Source organism: Lissotriton helveticus, chromosome 3_1 (assembly GCF_964261635.1).
Source record: "Lissotriton helveticus chromosome 3_1, aLisHel1.1, whole genome shotgun sequence".
Lineage (NCBI taxonomy): Eukaryota > Metazoa > Chordata > Amphibia > Caudata > Salamandridae > Lissotriton > Lissotriton helveticus.
In genome coordinates, this window is record NC_136061.1 from 1,845,702,608 (window position 1) to 1,845,728,486 (window position 25,879).

Genomic DNA, 25,879 nt, shown 5'->3' on the forward strand with positions numbered 1-25,879 from the left:
TAAAGCTTGATGAACTGAAACTAGACGCAGGGCTGGGTAGACTGGGGCTACCAGATTTGCAAAGTACTATTTTGCGGACCGCTACAATGCACAGCATTGACGGCCCAAATGCACAAAAGGCACTGCTAGTGAACTGGGGAGCTGGTGTGGTCCTCCCACGATACCTCATTCAGGGCATGAATGTCCCAAGATATTGGTCATTTATTGTTAGGCAGGTGACTGAGGCCTGGGAGCAGTCAGTTTTGTGGGTGCTGCAAACATTGCCATATGCTAGATTTCTGCCCTTCAGCTGGCTACAACTCTTTAGGTAACTACCGACAGTGATGAATTTGACACAATAGTCCAAGGGGGAGCTGTACCATTGCTTGAGATCTGTACCTGAATGGTCGCAGTGCCGGTGATAATTCCGACCCGGCTCCGCTCGAGACCGGGTTTAGTCTACGTAGGGTACGTGTTTCGTAATTCCGAAGTGGTGCTCTCCAGCGAGTCACCTCACCGCACCCGGAACCGAATACTGGAACAATCACATTGTCGGCGTTTTCTCCCCGCTCTACGGGGATATATTCCTCAAAAGTCTCCACACTGCCCGCGCTTCACAAACGTGGACAAAGACATAATCCCGAGCAACTTACCTTGAAGACTTCTTAATTTAACAATACTACTGATCGAAGCATCTCCACATACCTGCTGGAGAGCACCACTTCGGAATTACGAAACACGTAACCTACGAAGACTAAACCCGGTCTCAAGCGGAGCCGGGTCGGAATTATCACCGGCACTGCGACCTGTGGTTTTACATTTACTACCTACAGCCCTGAGGAGTCGCGGAAATAGTGTTTTTTTCTTGCGACGAAACACGTGTCGGCTGGCTATCTATGAACAATAAAAGAGGAGCCGAAATACTGGTGGTCCCCTTCTTCGTCCATGGAAATTGGAACTTTTATGTCCATTGAGACATCTCTTGTGCTTACACTTTGTATTTAGTGTGCAGCAGTTCTTGTTTAATAAGTTGCCTCTGTGCCCGCACAGTGTTTGGATGTGGGCGCAGAAGCAAAGAGGCCAACAGGTGCCTCAAAGACGTAGTACACCATCTTTGCACCTCTTGAGTGTAGCCCTCTTAAGGGGGAAAGTGAGTCCTATGGTAGTAGGGGTGTGGGGGCACTGTAGCACCCCCACAATAAGCATGGTAAAGTACAGAGGTAAATGAGCAATAAAGATGTCCTTAAATTTCGTTTTTTATCTTGTCAGATTTGCTGTGGTTTCAAAGGCAGAGGTCCATTCTCACGCTATGTCTTCTGACAAATTGCTGCTTATTTACCTTCGAGATTAAATAAAGTAAAGTGAGATATGTGACAATCTTGCTCAGTTAAAGGGAGTGTGAAAGGAAAGGCTTTAAGATGTCAGTTTTTTCCAACTCAACAACATTTAAATACCTGTAAATTAATTGTACAACTATTTCAAAACATATTAGCAACGAGGAAAGCACATTTTTCCAATTCCGAAGTTTGTTGAAATATAGATTTTAGTGAGGTCAAAACTAATTCCAACACCAATATATTTTTAGAAAGCCAATTTCCACACATTATCTTTTGTGGACTATATAGTTTTATCATGCATGTGAGTGCAAAGTGTGTTATCATTTCAACAGAAAATGCATTTACACACCATGGTTTAGTAGTATATGTGTGATAATGTGCTCTAAATGCACTGACCACATGCCACTTCCTTGCCACGGTCCTGTTGAACGGGTCTAGCTTATTTGTTACATTTGTTATTTGTTTGATGCCCTGATTTTTCACAGTACTTATGACTTCAGTGAGGTAACATTGATGACAGCACTCCCACTCTGCAAATTGTTCCAACACCACTGGTCCTATGGACCCCTCTGGGATTCACCTGTGGGTGCAGTCAGTCACTGGACCCTCTTGCAGGGGGTTCTCCTCTCTGTCCTTCTTTCGAAGTGTAGGTGGATGCCGACTGCACAGTGAAAGACTGAGCAGCAGCATACAGGTAAGATGGAGCAGCTGCATAGTGAAAGATGGAACAGCTGCTTACAGCAAGGGCAGTGCATTGATTCTAATAACAGGCACAGTCCCTGTTTGCACCCAGCACAACCTTTAAAAGACTCACTGTGGTGCAAACAGGGGCAGAGCAACTGTTACATAGTAAGGACCAGGTGCTTAAATAAAACAAATTTTTTATGAGGAAGACAATCTCACATTGCCATGATGCGTTAACTGGAAAATAATATACATCTCCCTGGCTACAGATTAATAAATGTGATCATTTTATCTGATAACATAACATGTGTATTTGTAAAGGTCACGTTCACCCGTAGGCATCTTGACGCTGAATAACAGATGATTATTGTTACCCAACAGTACTCATTTTATCAACCTCAGAGTGATGAAAGGCTGAATGGACCCACTGGATTTGAATCTGTGCCCATGAGGTCAAACACAGGCCAGCCACCAGACCCAGCCTTGATAGCTTTGATAGAGCAAGGTAGTATCTGCTAATTGGAACCTGGACATCATGATCAGACATACTCAGTGAATGATATTCTCAGTGGGATTATCTCTGTTCAATGTCTGCTGTAAGGAAGCAGGTTGGATATGTGAAAGTCTTCAACCCAACTGAAAGCGATCATACTTTCTCACACACAGGCCTATGTTCAGCAGAACCTCATAAGGTTGTGACTCCCACAGTGTCCAAATTATATGAATTACTTTGTTTTGCTACATCAGCTTTCAACAATGCACTTCATTGAATCCTGCTGTACTTTCTCAGAAGGTATAGTATCTCCAATGGGTTTTTAGTCAGGGAAAAGATGAGAAAGGGCGCACTGCTTAAACTGGACGCATATATGTCTGGAAATCTCGGTTAGGAATGCGGTGCAAAAAGGGTGAGGGGATAAGCCCTATAACCCCCAATTTGTGTGTCATGATGTAGGCTGTATTTCAGAGCTTGTGTGATCTCTCTTGTCATACACACTATGTTTTCTCTGCCAATTGCATCTTGAGCATTGCATCGTGATAATCCTACACGACTACTATTTTAAATGCATGCACACGTCAATCAAGCACTTTTTACTACGTTGTAGCTCACTTAGGGTGATCCTAAGGGCGATTGGAGTAACTAACTATTTAGCTTGGGGGAGCAGCGGTGATCTGCGGCTGCCCTACCTAATTGCCGATCCCGATCTCTAATCTGGGCCCCCGGCACTGCATACTGCGTCGGAACACCCGGTGCCTGCAGTGAGATGGGAGCGGGATGCGGGCGAGGGCGCTAAGCGGAGGGGCGGAGCAACAGGCGGGGGTCTGCCTCGGCTCCCGGTCCACTCTCTGCTCCGGCACGGCTCCTGGTCACTGGAGAGCATTCTCCTCGACACCGATGCTCCCTACCTGAACCAGAGAGTGTGGGGCACTTGCAGGGCTGCTCCGATTGTTGCTGGTGCCGTGGGAGCAGTGAAAATCTGCAGTGCGGGGGAGAAGGCGGCGGCGTACAAAATGGCGGTCGCAACCTTGCCGAGAGCGCCGACAGCTGCTATCCCAAACAGGAGGTACGGTTGAAGGTCGCAGCACAGAGCCTGACACAAGCTTTACCAAACCCAGGTGCTTCATTAGCGGCATTTCACTGGAGGCAGTCCTCATAACGATATTCCTTCCCGCGCATGCCTGACCTTAAAATGGCGGCTGGCGGCGACCTGCAACTGGCGATCGGCTCCCCCTATTGAGCTTCTGAACCCAACTCTCACTGCCCTCACACACCAAAACCTGCCCCTGATCTTAAGAATTGCTGGATTCCTCCACTTGGAGTGCTGAGGCTGTCGACATCACCAGACTGCCCCGGGGTCACGCAAGACTGATCTGGATTTCCACGGACCTGCTCATGGTGGTGTGCGCACGCCAGTCTACCACACAGCGTGCTGAGGAATACCACATGCCTGCACCATGACTGTGGTAGGGAATATCGAAGCCTTTCAGGACAATGTTTCATAGTAACCGTCTCTGTCTACAAGCAGGCATCAGGCCGAACAGGGCTCTTTCATTTTGGCCAGGGGCACTCTTATAAGATGCATCGGAGTGTTGGATGACCTTAACTACTCAGCCTGGTACGGGAAACACTTGAGGCACTGTATTGGTGGACCACAGATTCTCATGGACCTCCTCACTTTTCCTGCCCGCCATTTTGCTGCTGCTCTCGGCCGTTTTTCTCTTGTCCCCGGCTTGTCTTCTTGCCCATTCCTTCGTCTTTTACCCTTTTCCCTCGTTTCCCCCTTGATGTTCCTCAAATGTTTCCTCCCTTTTATGCATTGCCTTCTCTCCCTACCCTTGATTCCCTCCCACCCTACCTTGGTGTTGTGACTTCGTCCCCCCTACAACCCCACTTAAGGGAACTCTGCCTGAGGATCTCTACTATGTGTGCTTATTTTTGTTTATAGGGATAACTCTTATCACTAGTATTTGCAGTAGATCTTTGTACCATCTACCGTTCCTATGTGACCCTTGAGTATATCCCTTCCCTATGTATATAGAGATAACTCTAATCACTAGTATATGCAGTAGACCGGTGTGCTCTCTTCCATTTCTATGTGACTCTTAGAGTATATCCATGTGTATCCCTTCCCTATGTATATAGAGATAACTCTAATCACTAGTATATGCAGTAGACCGTTGTGCTCTCTTCCATTTCTACATGACTCTTAGAGTATATCCATGTGTATCCCCTCCCTATGTATATAGAGATAACTCTAATCACTAGTATATGCAGTAGACCGCTGTGCTCTCTTCCATTTCTATGTGACTCCTAGAGTATATCCATGTCTATCCCTTCCCTATGTATATAGAGTAATCACTAGTATATGCAGTAGACCTTTATACCATCTTAGAGTATATCAACGTGTATCGCCTCCTTGTGTGACTTTACATCTTGTACATTTGCAATTTTTTTCTGTGTGTATCCTTTTTGTAACGCATGTAATCCTAAGTCCTTATGTTTCTCAACTGGTGCTTATGTAAAGCGCTCTGACACCTTCGGGTAAAGTTCGCGCTATAGAAAATCGCATAAATAAATAAACTCCTAACGCACCAGTCTTGTCAGTTTCCTGTGTCTTTTTGCTGTGATTTTAGGCATCCTCCTCTCACCAACTACTTTATCTATGTGCCGATTTTCCATTTGAAATATCCATTTTAGGTAGCATGCAATTTCAGCCCTTTTGCAACGTTCCCTGGTTTCACCGCTCCAACCGGAACGAGCCTTTCAGAAAGGTTTACGTTCCAGCCCTTTCAATCCGGACTATTACGAAACGAACGGCAAGTGAATATTTAAACACTTCCGCTTCCGGGTTTTGCGTCCACATCGGAACACAGAACGCGCACAGTTGGAATACGAACTCGTCTCCACTTGAAAGAAAGTCTGCTGGCCCTCTTTTATCTCTGCATAACCTCTGTGCTGCTCAATGTTTTTTAAACATGGGAGCTTACCCTAGTCTCCTTTTATGTACTTGCAGACGGCGCCTTCATTACGAGGAGTTATCCGCTCCCGTACACGCAACCCTCACAGATGTTCTGATCATCTCCGTGGAGCATTTCCAAACGGAGTTTGGTAAATACATTATTCTACCCACCCTATCATACATTTGTATTTTCTTCCTCTCAGGCACCACCCCTCATGGACTTTCTGTCTTTTTGTCTCCTGTTTCTTTCGGACATTTAGATTTTAATAGTTAAGAAGGGGAACACATTTTGTTTCACCAGTGTATTTGCTTGGACCCAGTAAACGATTTTCCAGGACTTAGGGACATATTATACTCAACCATTGATCTGGTGAGCAGGATATTATCCACTTGTTATAAGGCACTCCCCATATGTAGTATCAACTGTTGCTTACCCTTGCACTTTGAAATTGAGAAAATTATTAGTATTTTTATTCTTCCCTCTCTTTCCCTTTCTCCAGATCCTTTTATTAAAGCACCTTTACATTGTCATTTGAGTCCTGGCCCCTGCGGGTCTGAATTATCACCGGCGGAGCCGTGAGCTTCTATCCCATTTTCTTTGTTCATCTCCTGCCTGCTTTAGGCTTCTCTTTCTGATTCTTTCCTTCTTCTATGTCTCCCCCTTTCTTTTTAGACTTCCCCAGTGACGTCCCATTTCATCACAGGTATGAGCGAGAATTTGACTTCACCCCACTCAGGCACTTGCATGTTTTTAATATTGAAACACTTTCTCTGTCTGTTCTCTGAATGGCATGCCATGCACATAACAATACTTCTGAACACCAGCTAGCTGGGGTCCAGTGTACCCTGAAACTTACCCCTCAAACGTACCCTCCCGTCCTTCACAGACACACTCCTTGTCACACCACCATCACACAATTCCTCCCCGCACACAGCGAGTTTTTCACACGTTAGGTGGTTTTCCTTTGGTTCAGTTGCTCATTCATTGACAGTCCCTTTTGGAGACATGTCACAAGAAACCGTGTTTTGATGTATATTGTCAAGTATTCCACCAGTGTCCCTTGTATCTTCCCCAGCCCTGAGGAGTCGCGGGAGGACAATCCCACATGCGACGAAACACGTGTCGGCTGGGTTGCTCTTAAGAACATTGAAACACTTTATTTCTCAAGAACCAGTTGATGAATTTCTTGTTTACCCACAGGCTTTGTTTTTGCTTAAATTGTATAATAGTGTCTACACAGACACAACTTGTTATATTTAATTGTTGTGTGCAAGGGTATCTTGTTGTAGTACTGTCTCAAAAGTGTATCATCTTTTGTTTTGGGCTCCTAGCCGAAAGAGAGAAACATGCTGGCACTTACTTCACTTGTCCGGAAGCAGGAGGTGACATTAAATACATTGCCAATAACTTAATACTTAAATAACTAACTAAAAAAATCCCCAAACAACCAAACTTGACACAAAGAAGAGCAACCAGCCGCGGCCTGCACAGGTAAGCACAGTGGGGTGGTGGAGCGTGGCGGGGGGCAGCAGGGGGGGAGTCGACAGGTGATGGAAAATGTAGTATCTTTTTATTTATCATTTATTTATTTGTTCTTTTGTATGTTGACTGCCCCCCACTCCAACCCTGCCCCACCTCCACACCACCCTACCACTCTTACCTGTGCTGGCTGAGAGAGACCCAGATTTGAAGAGGCCATAGAGCAGTCATTGCCCATTAACAGCATCAGACCAGAAATAAAAGAAGAAAACATTAAAGCAATGCCAACCTTCCCATTCGAAATCGTTGTACTTGTTGCCATCAAAGTTGCCACACAGCCCATGTGTGCTGCCTTTGTATGATTCTGGCAGGGATACCTGCAATAGATGAACAATACATTTGTAAGGGTAGGTTCTGTGTGGTGCTGATGACTCTCCACATCACTGTGTCTATTAACTACATAATTTGTTAAACAGCGGATCACCTTCAAACATCACAATTCCTTGCCTGTCAAACCTTCAGAAATTTCTTAATTTAAGAAGAGGTTATCATGGCTACTGTTAGAAAGTGGATTATAAGTAGTGATAAGTAGTGACTCACCACTAGTAATAAGGCCACAAACACCATAAAACGTTCAGTTAGGGTCTCATCAAATTATTCCCTTGCTCAACCTTGGTAGCTGTCAACGAGCAGGCAGGCTTAACTTAGGAGACAGGTGTGTAAAGCATTTAAAAACATAAATACATTAAAAAAGTAAGACACAAAACACAATAAAAATCCAACTTCAATTTACGAATATAGATTATATTATTATGAACAAATAGACACCAAAACAGCAAAAATCCAATGTAGAGAACCAGAGACATAAATTGTTGAAGAATAAATACATTCTAGCTCTTAAAAACACATGGCCCGATTCACAGATCTAATTTAAGACAAAATCCTAACTTACTACCATTTTAGTATTCACAAAAGGCACTTACTCATTTCGGTAATCACAGAAATTAGGAGTCCTAACTTTAGGACTCCTAAATGCTTTCTGTGAATACCGAAAGTCTTAAAATTAGGATTTTTCTCAGTTTAGGAGTAGTAAAGGGCTGCTTTCTACACAAGACAAAATCCAAAACTTACTACCATTTACTCATTTTGGTATTCATAGAAGGCATTTACTCATTTTTGTATTCACAGAAGGCACTTACTCATTGATGAGTAAGTGCCTTTTGTGAATACCAAAATGAGTAAGTGCACTTACTCATTTTGGTATTCACAGAAGGCACTTACTCATTGATAAGTAAGTGCCTTCTGTGAATACCAAAATGAGTAAGTGCCTTCTACGAATACCAAAATGAGTAAATGGTAGTAAGTTTAGGATTTTGTCTTAAGTTAGTTCTGTGAATCGGGCCCCAAGAGTTTTTTTGGACAGGGCAAGGTCAGTCTGTCCATAATGGGCATCCGTGCCTTTAATTTTACATTGACAAATTGATTGCACATGTACATAACTTTCTTGTATACATAGATTCCTTGCCTTGTGTTATGTGTGCATGTTCTGCCTGCATATTCCTATCCTGTTTAGTTAGTGTGCCAATTTATAGTTTTCAGAGTTCTGTGTATTTTAGTACTATCTCTTATCTCGATGCCAGTCCTGCTCCTAATCTTGATACTAGTCCAGATTATCCCTGTGCCCAGTTCCTGTTTCTGTGTTCATTGTGTTACTTCCTGTTGTACTTTCTTGTGTCTGTGTCTACTATCAAGGGTGCCTGTTAGATTCGCATGCTTGTGCCTCTGCACATAAACCCACACAGCACTCTTTCTGCTAAAGTTGGTGTCTCCTAGGAATTCTGTGATAATAATCTGCCTCTTGCCTTCTTGACAGATCACTTTCGATGGAGCATATAAGTATCTTTTAAGACAGTTTGTCTATAGTTTTCCAGTATTTACATTTTCGTGGTTGCACTTGTGTTATCTTTCTAGTTAGTTTTGCAGGTTTCCATTTCCCTGATCACAGCCTGCTCCAGTTCTCAACGTCTGTCCTACTTTTCGTCCCAAATTTCAGGTCTTCTTTTGCACATGTTAAACCCTTTCTCCTGAAATACCTTTTCCCTGCAGAATAAGTACATACTGTTATTTAGCACTGTTGCTAGTTCAGCAAGATTTTACACATGCTCCATTACATAGCCTTATCCCAAACTCAGCTAGTGTCTTTGATACTTCAAACAAAAATCTGCAGGCATACAGGGAAGAAATTCCACATAAAACACATAAATGTGACTGGGTCTACCTGTGTGCCTTACTCTACTAGCAGTAACTGAGCAACAACAATGTAAAACTAAATTCAACAGCACAGCAAAATGGAAACAGTACGAAAAGATTCAAATAAACTTTAAAAATGTCTCAAACATGAACACCACAATACAGCAATCACCCCAGCAAAATATTTTTAAAAGTTGAAGAAAAACAATTAATTAACCATCTCATACAAGTACACATGCACAACATGGTGTGCGAGCACACAGGGAAAAACAACAGAACAATACCAGGATAGAACAGCTTGGACTCCTGGAGCCACCCTGTCCCTAACGGATGTATGACATTACAACGCATGCTTTTACATCGCATGCCTTTACAACGCAAGTATTACAACGCAGTCCATTACAACGCATAGTGCTTTGGGGTGCTGGATAGTGAATAGTTTAATTTACTATTCCAACTCCAGTCCCCGTGGACACTAGGGAAGGTTATTGGATAGTAAATTAACCTATTCCCTATCCTAGAGCGCCCCCCCAGAGCAATGCGTTGTAATAGTTTGCGTTGTAATGGTTGCGTTGTAAAGGCTGTGCGATGTTAAAGTTGCGTTGTAAAGGTTGTTTACCGTCCCTAACTATTAACAGACACATGCACACCAAGCACATTGCTTAAATTTGGTACGAATACAAGGCAATCCATAAGCCCATCAAATAATAAAAACATCTCTCTACTACAGAGGCAGTGAGAATGTTAACTTAAAATAAAAATACAGCAAAGACCAACAGAGCACTAGCCTCATAAAGTAAAACACACCACACTATGAAGACATATCTAGACACAATGACCTTCCTACACCCTTTAAACAAACAAAAACAGAACAAAAATAGTGGCATGTACCAACACAAACATCATGCAAATAATTGACCTGAACTTTCTTGACGTTCTAACAAAAGGTAGATTTAAATTTCCCAGGTAGCTAATACAGCTGAGAATGCAGACAAATAAAAAATGCTGTTTTCCCTCCAAAATCTAAATCTCAAATGACCAAAGTTAAGGACAAAGCACTGGCAGGTTAATTCAAGAAAGGAAGAGGAAGTTGATACTGTATGTACAGTAGCCCCATGCTCTATGGCAGTTCCTCTGTGTACATAAAAAATAAATAACAAATAAAATTGAATTTCACATTAAAAAATGTACGCAAACATATGTCTCAGGCAAAAAAAGTTACAGCAAAATGATGTTTGAGTTATTGCATCAATGACCACATTAAATAACTACTACTCACTTACGGGCTGATCACTTTGTTACAGTAAGCCAATCAAATTGTTCCCATGCTACTGCAATAGATTATTTTCCTGACATCTCATTTACACAGGACATCTTAAAGGCGTAATCTTAGATGTTGCCTGCATTGCTTGCAGTGTGAAATACCAAAGTTTACACAAAATAATGCTGCCATTATGCAAACTGCATCCAGGCCAACCAATCTCCACTGGCAGACACCATTACGGTCATCCAAATAGAGGAAAAATACACTGCCACTCCACCAAAGACACCGATCTGGAAAAGATCAAAGAAGACCTAAACAACAAGCCAGAACACTTCCTGACCTCCACTGATGTGAATAATCTCTTAAAGCCTACTGCACCATTCTGACAGCACATATCAAATGGTGGGCTCCACTGAACACCCAATCCACCAAACCAAATTTCTCAGCACCCTGGAACACTCAAGAACTAAATAAAAATAAATGTGCCATGTAAAAAACAGAAAAAGAAATGGAAAGATCAAAGCTCCAGAATATCCTCAGCTTACCTGAGGCCCTCCACTCTGATCAATGATCCCTGGTTATAAAAGCTAAAGCTTAATGCTACGTCGTCATTATTGAGGCAACCACTAGAAGCAAAGTACTCTTTTTTTTTATTGTGGTTTTACAGTACAGTGTACCATTTGAGACATCAGCTATAACGCAGTTTAACATACATTTATGAGTATTTGAGCATCATCAGTAGTTACAAGGTTTGCAATGTCGCCATTTACCTAGGCCACTAGATGTCTCATCATACCATAATCCAGACTTCGCCTGCAAGCTAGTCTCGTTGTGTGATAATATAGTCTGCTGTATCTGATCCGATGAGTTACTTCATGGCGAAGGTTGGTGTATCGCCTTCTCGTCTATTCTTGTATGCTGTCCCCGATAGGGTATCTGATCATCTGTTCTGTAAGGTTAAATCGACATCGGAACTGCTGACGGGGAGTTAAAACTGAACTGTGGGGAGGAAAGCAGGGGGAACACACAAAGCGTGTAGAGTGATCAGTTGTGTCGGCTGATGAGGTGACTAGCTACGGAGCAGTTGGGCTGTATTGTGAGGTAAGTGGGGGGGAAGATCGGCCGTGGGCATGGGCAATAACCCCACAAATGCTTTCCATACAAGCCGTTCGTCCCACGTACCTTAGCGTTAAGCAGTTGTGGCTGGGATCTGCGTCTTGGGAGACAGGGAAGGGGTGTGGGGTTTGAGCTGCGAAGCTTCAGGTGTCTCTCCCACTGCAATAACTGTGCCCATTCCATAGATATTGGATGTTTACATGTACCCTTCAGTTCCTCCTCCCTCAGTGTCTCTTCCTCCGCAGCTCCCCTTTAGTTCATTGCGCCCACCTAAGCTGCCTCTGGGGGCCCTGTTGGGGCTCTCTACTGCGTGGCTATGCTTCTCTTTGCTAGAAGTATGGCTAAGGATGCAAAGCCATTGTAATTTTTCAGACTTTTTTTCCGGAGGACACCCAGAGCGCACACTTCCCATGTGGAAATGTTCGGAAGATTGACTGTTGCTTGGAGTGTGTGGTGTACCCTGTCCCAGTGTTGCTGTATGGTGTGGCAATCCCAGAACATGTGTCCAAAGTTCGCCTCTGGAGTCTGGCATCGGGGGCACATGAATTGCCTGTCTGGGTAGAAACGGTGCAATTTATCTGGTGAGAGGTATGCACGGTTTAGAACATTGAACTAGAGACCTTTTTTGGATATTCCAGCTCTTGCTCCCATTCTTTATCGTGGAATGCCCGCCCCACGTCGTTCTCCCATGTCTGTCGTAACCCGTCTAGGGAAATGTTAGTCAACTCCTGGATCGCCTTGTAGTGCCAGGTGACTAAGTGTCTGCCTGTTCCCATTCGCAGTATTGTGTGCAGCACTGGATGTGTTGGGGGCTCCCCATCTCGAAGATCCCAGTGCTGACGACAGCTTTCTAAGAGCTGCCTGTGCATTAGGAATTGTCCCGGTGGGAGGTCATACCACTAGACCATTTGGGCATACGTCCTCAACTGTCCCTCATGGAACAGAGACTCCACCTCTGTTACATCGTGATCGGTCCATACTTGAAGGGCTCCCGAGGTGTAGTATTCGCTCCTGGGGGGAACCCTACTAGGGGAAGTAACAGGGAATACAGTGGCTGTCCCTTCGACATGCGGTGCACCCGTAACATACACTTGTGGGCTATGGAAACCTCTAGCGGGTGTGTGCGTACTGGTTTGGTACCCGGTAATAACATTCTCCTAATAGCTGGGAGGGGTAGGCGGCCTTCATCGGTTATTGTTTCTCCTATGCGTCTTTACGGCGTCCAGTGAGACAGCCATTGAAGTTGTGCCGCAAGGAAATATGCTTCGAAGGATGCAGCTCCCAGTCCTCCATGGGTCGTGGGTAAATATAAAGTACGCAGAGCTACTCTATGGTGACTGTCTCCCCATATTAGGGCTGTGAGTAATGTGTCTAGCTCCCGACAGAAGGAGCGCAGTGGTATTACAGGAAGATTTGCTAAGTGATAGCGCAATCTAGGAACCATAATCAATTTGGCAATGGCTATGTGTCCGATGGGTGCTAGGTGCAGTGTTTTCCAGAAACCCACTGCTGCTCGCAGGCCCACCAGTGTTTTGCAATGATTTCCCTCGTTGAAATCTTTGGGGGAATGGTACAACCGCACTCCCAGATATCGGGAGGCCGTAGTGCTCCATGTGAGTCTCTGGGCGCCCACTGTGACGTCCTGGGGTGCTAGATGGGGTCTGAGTGGGAAAATTGTTGATTTGTTCCATTTACTCTGAGAACCGAGGTCTCCTCGAAATCCCGCAATGCAGCCCATATCAGGGTGAGGTCACCTGTGACGCCCCGAAGGTAAATCAGAAAATCGTCTGCGTTTAGTGACACGCAATGTATTGTATCTGCTTTTGGTATTCTCCACTTCTCCCCCTCCCGTCGTAATCTTATGGCCAAGGGCTCCACTGCCAGAGCGAATAGGAGGGGGGAAAGGCAGCACCCCTGTCTGGTCCCCCGCTCCACCGGGAGCGGGGCTGATATGAGTTTGCCAATTCGTACCCTGGAAGTGAGGTAATTGTAGAGGAGTTGTGTGTATGCCAGGAGTGTGGGGCCGATGTTTATTTTCCGGAGGACTGTGAACAGATAGGACCACATTAGAGTATCGAAGGCTTTCTCATGATCCAAGACCAGGCTTACCGCATATGGGAACCGGTCTTTTGCTCTTTCCTGAATATGAAATAACCTGCGCAAATTTTGTGAGGTGTTACGCCATGGGACTAAGCCGCACTGGTCTGGGTGTACCATAGCCAGAAGGATTTAACTGTATCGGTCAGCCAATATTTTCCCTAGAATTTTACAGTCCGCATTTAAAAGTGTTATCGGTCTGTAGGAGGATGGGAGCATGGGGTCTCTATGCGGCTTCGAAAACCTCACCAAGATCGATTCCCGGAGCGAGCCCGGGAGTTCACCTCTAGTTACTGCGTCTTCGTACATGGACGCCATCCGAGGTGCCTCTTGGGTCGCGAATGTGCTATAATTCTCAATTGGAAAACCCTCCATACCTGGTGCTTTTTTCCGTTTTAACACCCTGATCGCATATGTTATGCCCGAGGGCGTAATCTTTGCTTCTACTTCCATCTTGTCTGCGGGTGAGATTTCGGGCATGGGCCGCCAAGAAAGCGGGTCAGCTTCCGGGGTGTCTCCGGTGTTGGGGCGCGGTATATTTCTGCATAATAGTCATGGAATATGTGCATTATGTTGATTTGAGAGTACTTGGGGTGTCCAGCTTTGTCTGTGAGTTCTGTGATCGGGGGCGTCGCTGTGTCCTAAAAGTGACCCCGTTCTATTACCCTCCCGGTACGCTCTAGCTGCATATGCGCGAAAGTTATATTTGCGTAGGTCTGGCATGGTTTTTGCGTGAGATGTTTTAGCTTCTGTAAGCTGTGCCAGCTTGGCTTTCCCTTGGTCCATGTCTTTTGAGAGGTCCGCCAGTTTAACCTCTGTGTTTTGTAGCACGCTTTCCAGTGTTCTCCGCACACCTATTACCTATTGAATGCAGTGTCCCCTCGCGCTGACCTTAAACGCGTCCCATTCTAATCTGGAGGACGTCGTGCCAGCGTTCAGTAGAAAGTGTTCTTGGATGTACTCCCCGCGGATTTGACGAAACTCCTGATCGGTGAGGCACTCTTGGGGTAGCTTCCACATTGGAACGGGAGGATGGGGCAGTCTCCATCTAAGGGTCACTGTGTGTGCATCATGATCCGACACTAACCTGCCCAGGTAGTCTGTGTGTTGTACCTTGGGTAGGAGAACTGTGGAGCAAAGAAACCTATCGAGCCTAGCTCTCAAGTTGTGGGGAACGGAGTAGAAGGAATACATTTTAGTTGTTGGTTTCTGTGCTCTCGAGGCATCCACTAGTGCCCACCAATCCACCCATCGTTGGAAGTGCTCTGTCTGTTTGAATGCATGTGAGTGCACTGGCGGGGGTCCGATCTATCTAGGTGAATGTCTAGTGTGCAATTGTTATCCCCCCCAAGGAGCCACGGGATCGATGTGGGCAGGGCAAGTACACCAGTGACTCAGCCCCAATATTGGTCTTGCTCTACATTGGGGCGGTATATACTCCCTATTAGTAGTGATTGTCCCTCTAATAGCTCTGCCACTAGTGCGTATCAACCGTTCTTATTTATTAGCCATGTTTGCTCCTTGAATGGTACCCCTGGCCTAATCTATACCTCTGGCGAATTCGGAGTACGTCGTGGCACAAATAATGCCTCGCCATTTTCAACGTAGGCGGTCTAGCTCCTTCTCCGTCAAGTGTGTCTCTTGCAGAAGAGCTATTTGTGCCTGTTGCCTCTTAATGTATGCATAGACAGAGTATTGTTTGTTTGCTGTATGCATCCCCCTAACATTTAACCTCTTGGATGCTTACTACAAGCCTAGCTCGTCATGAGGCACAGTGGAGCTGTGCTCATGACGAGCTGGGCTCGTCATAACGGCCGCGCCACTCCCCCCGTGTGGCGAATTCCACGCTTGTGCGGGCATTCTAAGGAGTGGACGGAGTCATGACAAGCCCAGCTCATCATGAGCACAGCTCCACTGTGCCTCATGACAAGCTGGGCTCGTCATGAGCACCGCGGGGCCGGGGGGTTAATGTGATGAGTTTGAGGTCTGTGTTAGGGACCTTGGGTGTCTCTTTAGATTCGATGTCGAATCAGTGCTTTCCCTAAGTGCGACGTTCTCTTCACACACTACTCCAGCCCGTCAACGCACCTCTAGTCTTTGACATGTTGTTTGCACTGTCCGTTTCCATTTCCTCACTCCCCTGGGGATATCCGAGGAGTAGGCGAGAAGGGGAGGGTAAACTCAAACAGTGGGAAACATTCCCAACTCGGGGGACCCATCGCTCGAGGTGATACTTCCAAACTGATTTTCATATATAAACTTTAGTTCGTTTCTGTGGGGCGGTGGCTCTGCATCCCTCCTGTCACTGCCGCTACAGCTGCCTGTCTATAAATGTCATAAGGGAAGCGCCCTCTAGTACCGCTTCCATTCTCGGCAACCTGTTTCAGGCTCAAACTTAAAGTTGTGTTCATTGCTACGGCTGTTGTGACCAGTCCGAACGACCATGGTACTGTAATGCCGGGGCGGGATATTGTCACGTCTGCTAGCTTCCCCTTTTGAAGCCGTGCCGCCGTCTTTGTGTCTCCAGCTGCTTCTCCTCTATTATATCAGTGTGTCTGCCTTTTGAGGGGTCACTATCGGGGGTGTCATTGAGCCTTCCCGGGAGGTGGGTGCATCACGGCCTTCATCTTCGGAGCTGAACAAGTGCGGTCCTCTTTCTATGTCCGAGCCCTCCCCTGTGGGGTTCAGTGTTGCCACTGCTTGTAGTGCAATCCTGCGTTCTGTTATGATTTGTGCGAGGTCCGGGGAGTTGGTAGTGACTGAGCTGGGCTGCACGCAGAGATGAGTGAGGGTGACCCTTCTGAATTTTCGTCCTGAGCGTCCGGGCGATCAACCACCTTGCGTGCCTGCAGTGTTCGCAAGGTTGATTAGGTGTTGCTCCACTCAGGTGCCTGCATCCGCTGGGTCCGTAAAGAAGTGGGTAGTGCCGTTGTGAATAATTTTGAGTCTGGCCGGGAATAGGAGGGAGTATTGTATATTCTTTTGACGCAGGGTGCGTTTAACTGCTAGGAATGTTGCTCTTTGTTGTTGGACAGCTCGAGAGTAATCCGGGAAAAGCATGACCTATTTGTCTTCTATTTGCAGTTTTCCGTATTGCCTAGCTGCGCGGAGAATGGTGTCTCTGTCTTGATAATGAAGCAACTTCAAGAGAAATGGTCGAAGTGGTAGGCCCGGCCTTGGTCTACGGGCCGGGACCCGGTGTGCTTGCTCTATAGAGAAGTAGGGGCTCAAGTCCTTTGCATGTGTAAATGTTATGATCCACTTTGTGATGTATTTGATCCGGTTATATCCCTCCACTACTTCTGGAAGGTTCATAATTCGGATATTGCTCCGTCAGGAGCACCCCTCCAAATCGTCGGTTTTGTTTTCCAGGGTCTATATCGGTGATTGTAGATCATTTAGAGCGTTATGTTGCTGCTGTATCTGCGGCTCTATGGTTTGCATCGTTTTCTCCCCTTGGGTGACTTTGCTTGCCAGTTTCCTATGGTCGTCTTGGAGGAGGTTGAGGTATGTGGCTAGTTCAACAAAAGAATTTTCCATTGTTACTCTGGAGTGTTCTATGGCCGTGAGGACCTTATTCAGTGGCCTGGACATGGATTCTTCGCCAGAGGGATCCTCTCTTGATCGGGTCACGATGGCTGCCGGGGAAGTTGCTCTCTGCTGCCCCAGGGCGTGTGACGTCCCTGTGGTGCGTTGATGACCCATGGCTGGGGGTTCTTCCCGTACCATGCTGCGGTTGGGGCCCGGTGTCACTGTCCTCTGTTATTCATCTTGGGGACCGCAGTCGGGCAGACGGAGGCACCCAGCACTCCCCGTGCTGCTGTTACCACTCCTCGCCTTCCCCAGGGGCACCCTCGCACAATTCCGCCCTCTGGTGTGTTCGATGCGCCAATCAGGTATCCCCCGGCACAGTTTGCTGTGAACCTCCCTGGCAGGTCCCACACGCTCCCCCACATGTTCTAGATGCGGGTAAAGCAGTCAGAGGCGCCCTGGTGGGTCATCTGTGTGCAGGTACGTGGTACTCGCGTCTGGGTGGTGGGCTGTGGTTCCGTCGTGATTGTAGCGATTTATTCAGGGTCGGCGCAGACCTAGTGCAGCTGGTCTGCACCGGCCCTGATTGGATCCGTGATGTTGGGGTGCCCTACCGGTGTGCATTTTATAGTGTTGTGGGCACACTGGTAAAGAATCGCTCTTGGAAGTGCTGCTGGCCGGCCACTCCCCCCCGCACGCTCCGGGCCCCAGTGCTGCGCAAGAAGGAGGTGATGTCCTGGGATGGGGCGGCTGCTGAGGTGACATCGCAGGACTCAGGCAATACTGTTCGGCGTGCTGAGGGGGATGCAAGGACTGCCGGTCGTTGGTGCGCGTCTCAGGTTGTGTTGACTCTCTCTCACCTCTTTTCCCCACGTGTGCCTCTATTCCCAGCGCTGTGCGGGGGTAGGCCGCTTGTTGGACCTGGCCCTTTTGGCAGGTTCACCCCGAAACTTTTTGCTTTTTCCTAGCCTGTTTCTGTGACCTGGTGTTGGTGATTTTAGGCCTTTGCGCACTTTTTCACTGTGGTACAGTGTAAAGTGCGTGTGCTCTCTGTGTATGTGTGGTGAGTGACCTGCCCTCCCATAGGAATGAATGGGGAATATGTATGCCCATGGTAGTTCCTGATGTGTGGGGAGTGCAGGGTCGAGTTTGTTATGTGCGAACTCGTGAGATTGAATGCTGCATAATGGTGTATGCGGCATGATTGTGTCTAGTCTAGAAGTACCACTTTTAGAAGTTGGCATATTTGTGTAGTCTGTGACTGGCGTGTGATTGGCTGGCGAGCCTGGCCCAGGAGTGCCTGGGCCTGCTTGTGGATTGACTGTCTGGTTTGAGGATGACAGGGGCTGGGGAGCCCCCAGGAGGTTGTCTGAGTCAGCCCGTGGTGTGAAAGGCTGCATCTGCTGCCAGGGAAGTGGGAGGAGATAGCACCTGGGAGTGAATGAGGCTGTGCCTGCCTGCCACAATGCTGGCTCCACTTTCCCCGCTGGGCGACTGTCACCTCTGTCCCTGATACTGAAAGGACCTCCCTATAACCAGTTCTAGCTGGTTCTCACACTGCCTGCACCCTTTAGACTTCAAAGACTTTTCTCTGTATAAGAAGGGGCTGTGTCCCCTTCCAAAATGTTCTTGTTTTCTAACTGGAATCTGCCAGGGGCGTGCTGCTGCTTGGGCTCAGGGGAAGGCTTGCCTCCCTGAGCCCTGCCCAGCCCCTGGATGCCTGATGGACTTGGAGGGAGCTGAGGGTGCTCCCTCTCTTTGTCCCTAGACTTGATTTATAGAGCGTTGGGGAGTGCTGGACTTTTTGTTCCTAGAAGTGCCTTCCATTTCCCTCTTTTTGAGCGCTGAGGCCGTGGCCTGCTGAGGTCGCGCTTTGCTTGTATTTCAGAGGGCTTTCCTGGTTGTCACGAGCGCCCCTCTTATCTGCCCGCCGCATGGCCGCCTAAATTATGGCCTTGCCGGCGCTTCCTCGACATTTCTTTTTGTTTGGCCGCTGCCCGGGCTTAAAATCAACCGAGAAGCACCGTCCCCGATGCGGGGCTGTGAGCGAAGGGGTCGCGCTCCGATTGGGCCGTTGCTGAGGGCCTGGCCGTGGAGCCGCGCTCCGATTGGTTGATTCCCCCGTAGAAATTGCCGCATCGAGGAGGGCTCGCCCAGGAGCAGCACTGGGATTGGCTGACTCCTGGGAAAGCCGAAGCGTCACGAAGGACACGCTGTGCAAGCCGCACTGGGATTGGCCCAGCGCTCGCGTCTCGCCCTGGGAGGTGCCGCCACCGGGAGAAGAAGGGAGAGGCGTCTTATCGAGCAGGGCTCCCGTGTGTCATTAAGGAGCCCTGCGTGTGCAAGCGCTGCAGCGGTGAAGAGCGGAGGGGGCGCGAGGCACATTGCCGGTGCCTGCCCCCACCGCGAACACAGAAGGTGTCCTGCTGCCTGCCCGGAGGAGCCCCGCCAATGGAGAAGCAGCCCGGTGAATGAGGGGCTGCTGGGGGAAGCTCCGGGCGGGTGTTAAGTGCAGCGCGAGGCCCCGGATGCTGTTGGTGCAAGTAGGGCAGCCCCGGTTGGCAGTGGGTCGCCCCACCGTGGTAGAGCCCTGAGAAGGCTCCAGAGGGGCATAGTTGTACCTGAGCGCCCCGTGTGATTATGCCTTAGGGCGGCCCCAGTGGGCCGCCACACCATTTTGATAGAGCCAGATGGCTCCAACGTTTGGGGGCCATTGTCTCTTGAGTCCCCCGAGCGGTTGGGCAGGATTGGTTAAGAGCCAGAGAGGCTCGAGGTGCCATTGTTTTCAGAGCCTGAGGGCTCCATGGAGCATAGTTGTTTCAGAGCCTGTGTGGCTCCAACGTTTGGGACATGTGGGATGTCCAGAGCCTGTGTGGCTCCAACGTGCGCAGTTTAGAGCCTGTGTGGCTCCAGCAGTGGCGCAGTTTGCGCCTAAGGGTCAGTAAGGGCCCTGTCGCAGTTTTTGATGTTCCAGCTGCCCAGCAAGTAGTGGGCACCTGCACCGTTTAGGCCCCTGACCTTGAGACACAGGGCGTCCTAGCCCCAACAAGGCCAGTTGGCCTAGGGACTGCCACAGGTAGTGGCTTATGTAAGGTTTTGCGCAATTGTGTGGTTTTTCCTTGCACCTCTGAATGTTTTAGGCATCATGTGTTTTTGCGCTATTAAGTTATGTTCTGGCACCTCTGAATGTTTTTAGGCATCATGTGTCTTTCTTGATTTTACACCTCTGAATGTATTGGTTGATGCATCATGTGTTTACCGTTTCCCTACACCTCTGAATGTTTTTATGCATCATGTGTAATGTGTTCTTGCTTACACCCCTAAATGTATTTTATCCTTAGGTGGTTGTTCTTTCCAGTACAGGTGGTCCTAGTAAGGTCCTGGTCCCCTGCGTGATATTCTCCTAAGGTGGTTAGGGTTGTGTAGGTGGTACTTACCTGTTCCCAGTAGTTACTGGATGTGATTTAAAACTGTTATTTTGTGCTACAGTGATTTTATATCCTTTTATTCTAATTTCTGACAGTATTTCTATTTCTAAAAGTGTTGATTATGACAGTGGCCCTGTCTTGTAAATAATCCCTTGTGAATATTGCCCGTGCCAGTTGGCACAATGTACATGTGTGATTTCTATCTGATGTGGGTTTGACAATACAAAAGTTATTTTCATATAACCTTGTGTGGAGTTCCTTTTGTGGTGTGCCTAGGATGTTGTTGCTGTTGTGTGCTGGCGCAAATGCTTTACACATTGCCTCCGAGTTTAGCCTCACTGCTCGTGCCAAGCTACCAAGGGGGTGAGCAGGGGTTATCTTGGCGTGTGACTCCATTGCCCTGACTAGAATGGTGGTTTCTGCCTGGCTTTGGCGTCAACCTTAGCCTACCAGAAATAGCCAGTTCTAACATTGGTGGCAGCGGTGGGATTCGAACCCACGCCTCCGGAGAGACTGGAGCCTCACTGCTCGTGCCAAGCTACCAAGGGGGTGAGCAGGGGTTATCTTGGCGTGTGACTCCATTGCCCTGACTAGAATGGTGGTTTCTGCCTGGCTTTGGCGTCAGCCTTAGCCTACCAGAAATAGCCAGTTCTAACACCGCTGTGTCCCAGATTCCGGTCACTGTGCCCAGTATGTGTATAGGGGTATCCCTGACTCATGCTGTCTGCCGCTGCTGTGTGGCCTACGCGGTGGGAGGTTTCACTCCTCCATCGAGTGCTTGGTGTGCTTCATTGAGCCCAATAGACGTGTGGACAGAGGGGTGATTACAACTTCTCTGCCTGAGTGTTGCCCCTCTCTACACGCCGCAGTGCTCCGGCGCTGTGGGTTTGTGTCTACAGGGCCGTCGTCAGTATCCCGGCCTACGGAGATGTCTGCCGCTCAGGAGCCGGTCTACTGATCATTGCGCCCTCACCTGTCCTGTCCGCCAGCTTCTGTGGCAGCTCCGCTATCTGGTCTTGCTATGCCAACCTCTGGGGCAGGCGCTCGTCTCGCGCCTCAAGGGTGTGCGCTCCGCTCCAACGGGATTGCCATCCCGCTCACAGTCTGGGAGATTCTTGAAGGCCTCATCGGGTTCGGGGGCTCCAGCTATGGATCAGAGCCCGCCCAGCCAGGTTTCACATGGCAGCAACTCAGGTTTGGAGACCCATGGGACTGCCAGGTGGCAACTCGGCGCTGAGATGGTGCGAGGTTTATGTACTGAGGCCTGTCCCTCGAGGGGGGCGCTCCCTCGGTGCTCCGGTGTATGGGGACGCCCGCCACCTCCGGGCCGGTCGGGGAGCCACTGCGCCCTCACCTGTCACGCCCGACAGCCCTTCCGCTGGTTTCGTCCTCTGATCATGCAGGCTCGACACTGGGCCTCAGTTGATTGCGCTGAGTTTCGAAGGGGCCGCCATCTTGTCCAACGGTCCCGGGGGAGCTCTCGGAGGCTGCTTCAGTTTTGTGGCTATGGGTTTGGGATCATGTGGGCAAGCCCTGCGCTGTCTGGGCTCAGATGCTGAGTTTTATACGGTTTGCAGGTACATGAGCTGAGATTAGTGGCGATTGCAAGGGCCGCCGGTCAGAGCCTCAGGGAGATGCGTCCACCATCTTGGCCGGCTTGGCCATGCCCCCAAGCAAAGTACTCCTTAAGGCTGTTGAACACAGTACAAATCCTCTCTCAGAACCCAGAGTGCCATACTTCAAATGACAGGTGCAAAACCATTATTTCTCTTGAGGAGATCAACGAAATCCAATTCAACATAGTTACTGCTTCTACTCATCCCCCATCTCCAAACCCCCAAATAAACTTTATCCAATTTAGTCTTGTAAACTAATCACTTCAATATCTTTAACTCACTCAAAGCAGCCTCGCATGAAGACAACACTCTTCCTTCTTCCATCATCAAACCATTCCAAGAGCAGGCCCTCGCCCACTTTCTCCACAGTGTCAATGCCTCCCTTACAGAAAAAAATCCCAGATGCCTGTAGGACAGGTCAGATCTTTTTCCTGCTAAACAAACCATCTCTAGACCCATACAAAGACACCAGGTTTCACCCTATTAACACCTTTCATTCAAATACAAAGTCAAAAAGATATCCGTTGCTGCCAAGCCACAGGAGCACATCAGAAAGTTACTCCAGGTAGTCGACAATGCCCTCCTCCTTCTCCTCTTCCTCAACCTCCTTCTCCCCCTCAAGAATGACTCATATCTCTTAGTCCTGCTTGCCGTCTCCAGCGTTTGATAGAATCAAACATTTTGTTCTCTTCAACACCATAAAAAACATGAATGGAATTTTCAGTCACTATTTTGAAATAGTTTGCATTCTATTTTATCAATTGATACCAGCACATTCAAATAGGTTTCACAAGCTGACGGATACCTCAGAACACCCAGAGCTCAAACTGTTTTTCCATCATCTATAGCTTCTACATAGAGCCTCTTGAAACCACTCTTGCAGGCAGGAGCATCAAGATTTTTCGATATGAAGATGATACTCAGCTCTTCAGAAATATCCTCACCTAATGTCATACAAATGAGAAATTGTGCCTCAAACTCATCCAACCTCCGATGTCAACTAATTTCTTGAATCTAAACCACACATAGACTGGTGTCATTCTGTTTGCAACAACATTAAACAACCCCAGATTCAAGCTTTGCTCTCCCAACTACACACACCAGGCTTCACACACTGGCTGACAAGCCATGTAAACCTCTTTGCAGAATCACACTCGACGCAGATCTCTCATTCAAGCAATGCATTGCAAGGATGACCAAGACAGCCTGCTTCCAACTTACCCTCTCAAAAAAGTGAAGTGATCTCTCCCAAAAGATGACTTACGAATAATAATACAAGTTTCTGTCCACTCATATCTGGACGGAGGCAATGCCCTGCTTTGCGGTCTCCCTGATACCACCTAAGCACTCTAGAAAGGTATCTTATGTGCAGTTTTGCAGCTTATCAAGAGCTCAAAGAAATCTGAAGACATCACCCCCATGTTACTAGACCTACGCTGGCTTCCCCAGCCAATTCAGATCATCTTCAAGACAAGCTGCACCACTTATAAAGCCTCCAACAGCAAGACTCCAATTTTCCTGGCAAACAGATTAGCCAAATCTGGGGACCAACACCAAACCAGGAGCCTGAAAATCAATAGATTGGCAAGAAAAAACTTTGCAAGAAGCAAAAGCATCAGAAGGCTACCCATCTATGTTCATTGTCCCTGTACCCCAGGAAAACCACCATGACAAACATCTGATCAGCACCAACTTTGCTACAGTTCTGAAAAAAAAGCTGAAGACACGTCTTTTAAATCCATCGGTCTAGCCTTGACCTTTCTCTAGTAATTGTTTCTCCTGGGAGTCAAGCCCTGTTAAGCGCATCATGCTATCGCACTCTGCAAATATGAAATCATACACTTTAATATTCTAACCAGAAGCACCCTGTAAGCACCTTCCAGAGGTGCTTGCAGAAAACACCTGTGTACGGAATAGAGCCCATGTGAGAAACATATACTTTTTACAAAATTAAAAATCTGTTTCAACCCAGGAACTGTTTGCCATGAAGATTCTCATCACTCCAGAGTGCCGGACAACGCATTAGCACCAGACTCATTCATCACAATAGTGGTTTGTTGCAGTAATAAATAGGCGACTATAGGTGTCATTGAATGGTTAATAGGTTAGAGTGAGGAGCTAGGGGCCTATGGTAGATTTGGACAATATGAGCAGGTTTAGTTTCGAACACTAGACATGCCAGCATGAACTCTCATTCAAGCAAGGGAGCTTGGGATGTACTGCAGGCAGAACATGTGGGCTTACCTGGAGGAAAAACAGTGATTGGGATGGTTATGTAAGAAGATATTGTGAGTCACCCTCTCTTGCCACAGACCAGCTTCCTTGAGGTGAATTTAATGTATGAGCCAGCAATGTTCTTAAACAGGCTGCTCATTTTTGGTGCTGAGAGATAACCCCGTCAAGTCAGCTATTGTCACCTGCCCCATATTTCTTTCCACATGCCTGAAATCAACCTCAGGAGAAGTCCCTGAGAGTTACATGAATCAAAAAATCACTTCTGTATGTGTTGCCACTCTGAAACAGTGAAACAAGTGAAGGCCTAAAATTCTCTCAAAATGCTCAAGAATTTGCAATTTGGCCTCTTTCTTCTTTTGGTGTGATTACGGCAACCCACTATGCAAATACCTGCCTGAACGAAACAGTAGTCACTACAGCTGGTCCACAATGTAGCAACAATACCAAAAGAACGTTGTGGAGCTATAGGCATGCCACCCAAATGCAATAATATTTCTACTGTTGATGCATCAGTAACACATTTGCATCACACATAAAACCTTTCCTTGAATGTACATACCTGCAAAACAAAGGCATCTTGCTCAAGAGGAACAACTTCAACAGGATCAATACATTACTGATGCTTTCATTCAGAGTGCCCAAAGCTCTGGCACATGATCTCCCAAAAGTGAAAGCACAACGGGTTTTGTCTGTATTTATCCACCATAAATACCTAGACACCATCCACTTTTCCTTTAATATTTCTAACTCCATGCTCCTGTTGCTGGAATTCCATCACCCACCCATAAAATCCACCTCCAGGAGCAGGTGTGTGCATACATGAAAATAAAATCAAGTATTATTCAAATGGCTATATTGGTGCATGCTATCCTGTTTGGAATAAATGGTTTTGTTTCCAACAAAATATGAAATAAAACTGAACAACAATGAAATAAATAAATGTTGGTTCCCACAGCATCCCCCACCCCACTTTCTGATTGATTATCATGAAATCACCTGCCCCTCTCACTATCAAGACCCTAATGAACCCCTAGTGGGATAACCTCTAAAACATGGTCCAGCTCATTGAACGGTTGGAACTTACCTGTAGATCATCAGCCTTGTTCCACACCAAAGTAAGGCCTATAGGAGTCCTGATTATGAAGTGAGTGAAGATATCCTCAATTATGATACCTCCCTTGGCTGTTGATTGCCAAACTCTGAAAAGAATAGAGAAGTAAACATTAAGATCTTTTTACCTGAAACAGTGAGCACATGTTCCCTAGGTCCAGAGATGCCTTGATTCCTGAACTAGCTGCGGTCATGTTTTTGTAGTCAATTTATCTTAAATATATCCGCTTGCCCGCATTTCTTCATTTATTCTAATTGAAATTAATCATAACAGAGGGTGAAGCCGAGGTTCCA

At 47.2% G+C, this 25,879-nt stretch overlaps 1 protein-coding gene across 1 annotated transcript in view; it reads right to left on the reverse strand.

Annotated features, from left to right (window-relative positions):
- Positions 1-25,879, reverse strand: part of LOC144823889 (mucin-5B-like) — a 1,747,676-nt gene that overhangs the window by 1,568,702 nt on the left and 153,095 nt on the right. Inside the window, exons 3-4 of the mRNA XM_078682783.1 lie at positions 25,560-25,674; positions 7,228-7,315 (exon numbers count right to left, since the gene is read on the reverse strand). Coding sequence (XP_078538909.1) covers positions 7,228-7,315; positions 25,560-25,674 — 203 coding nt within the window. The remainder of the gene's footprint in view (positions 1-7,227; positions 7,316-25,559; positions 25,675-25,879) is intronic.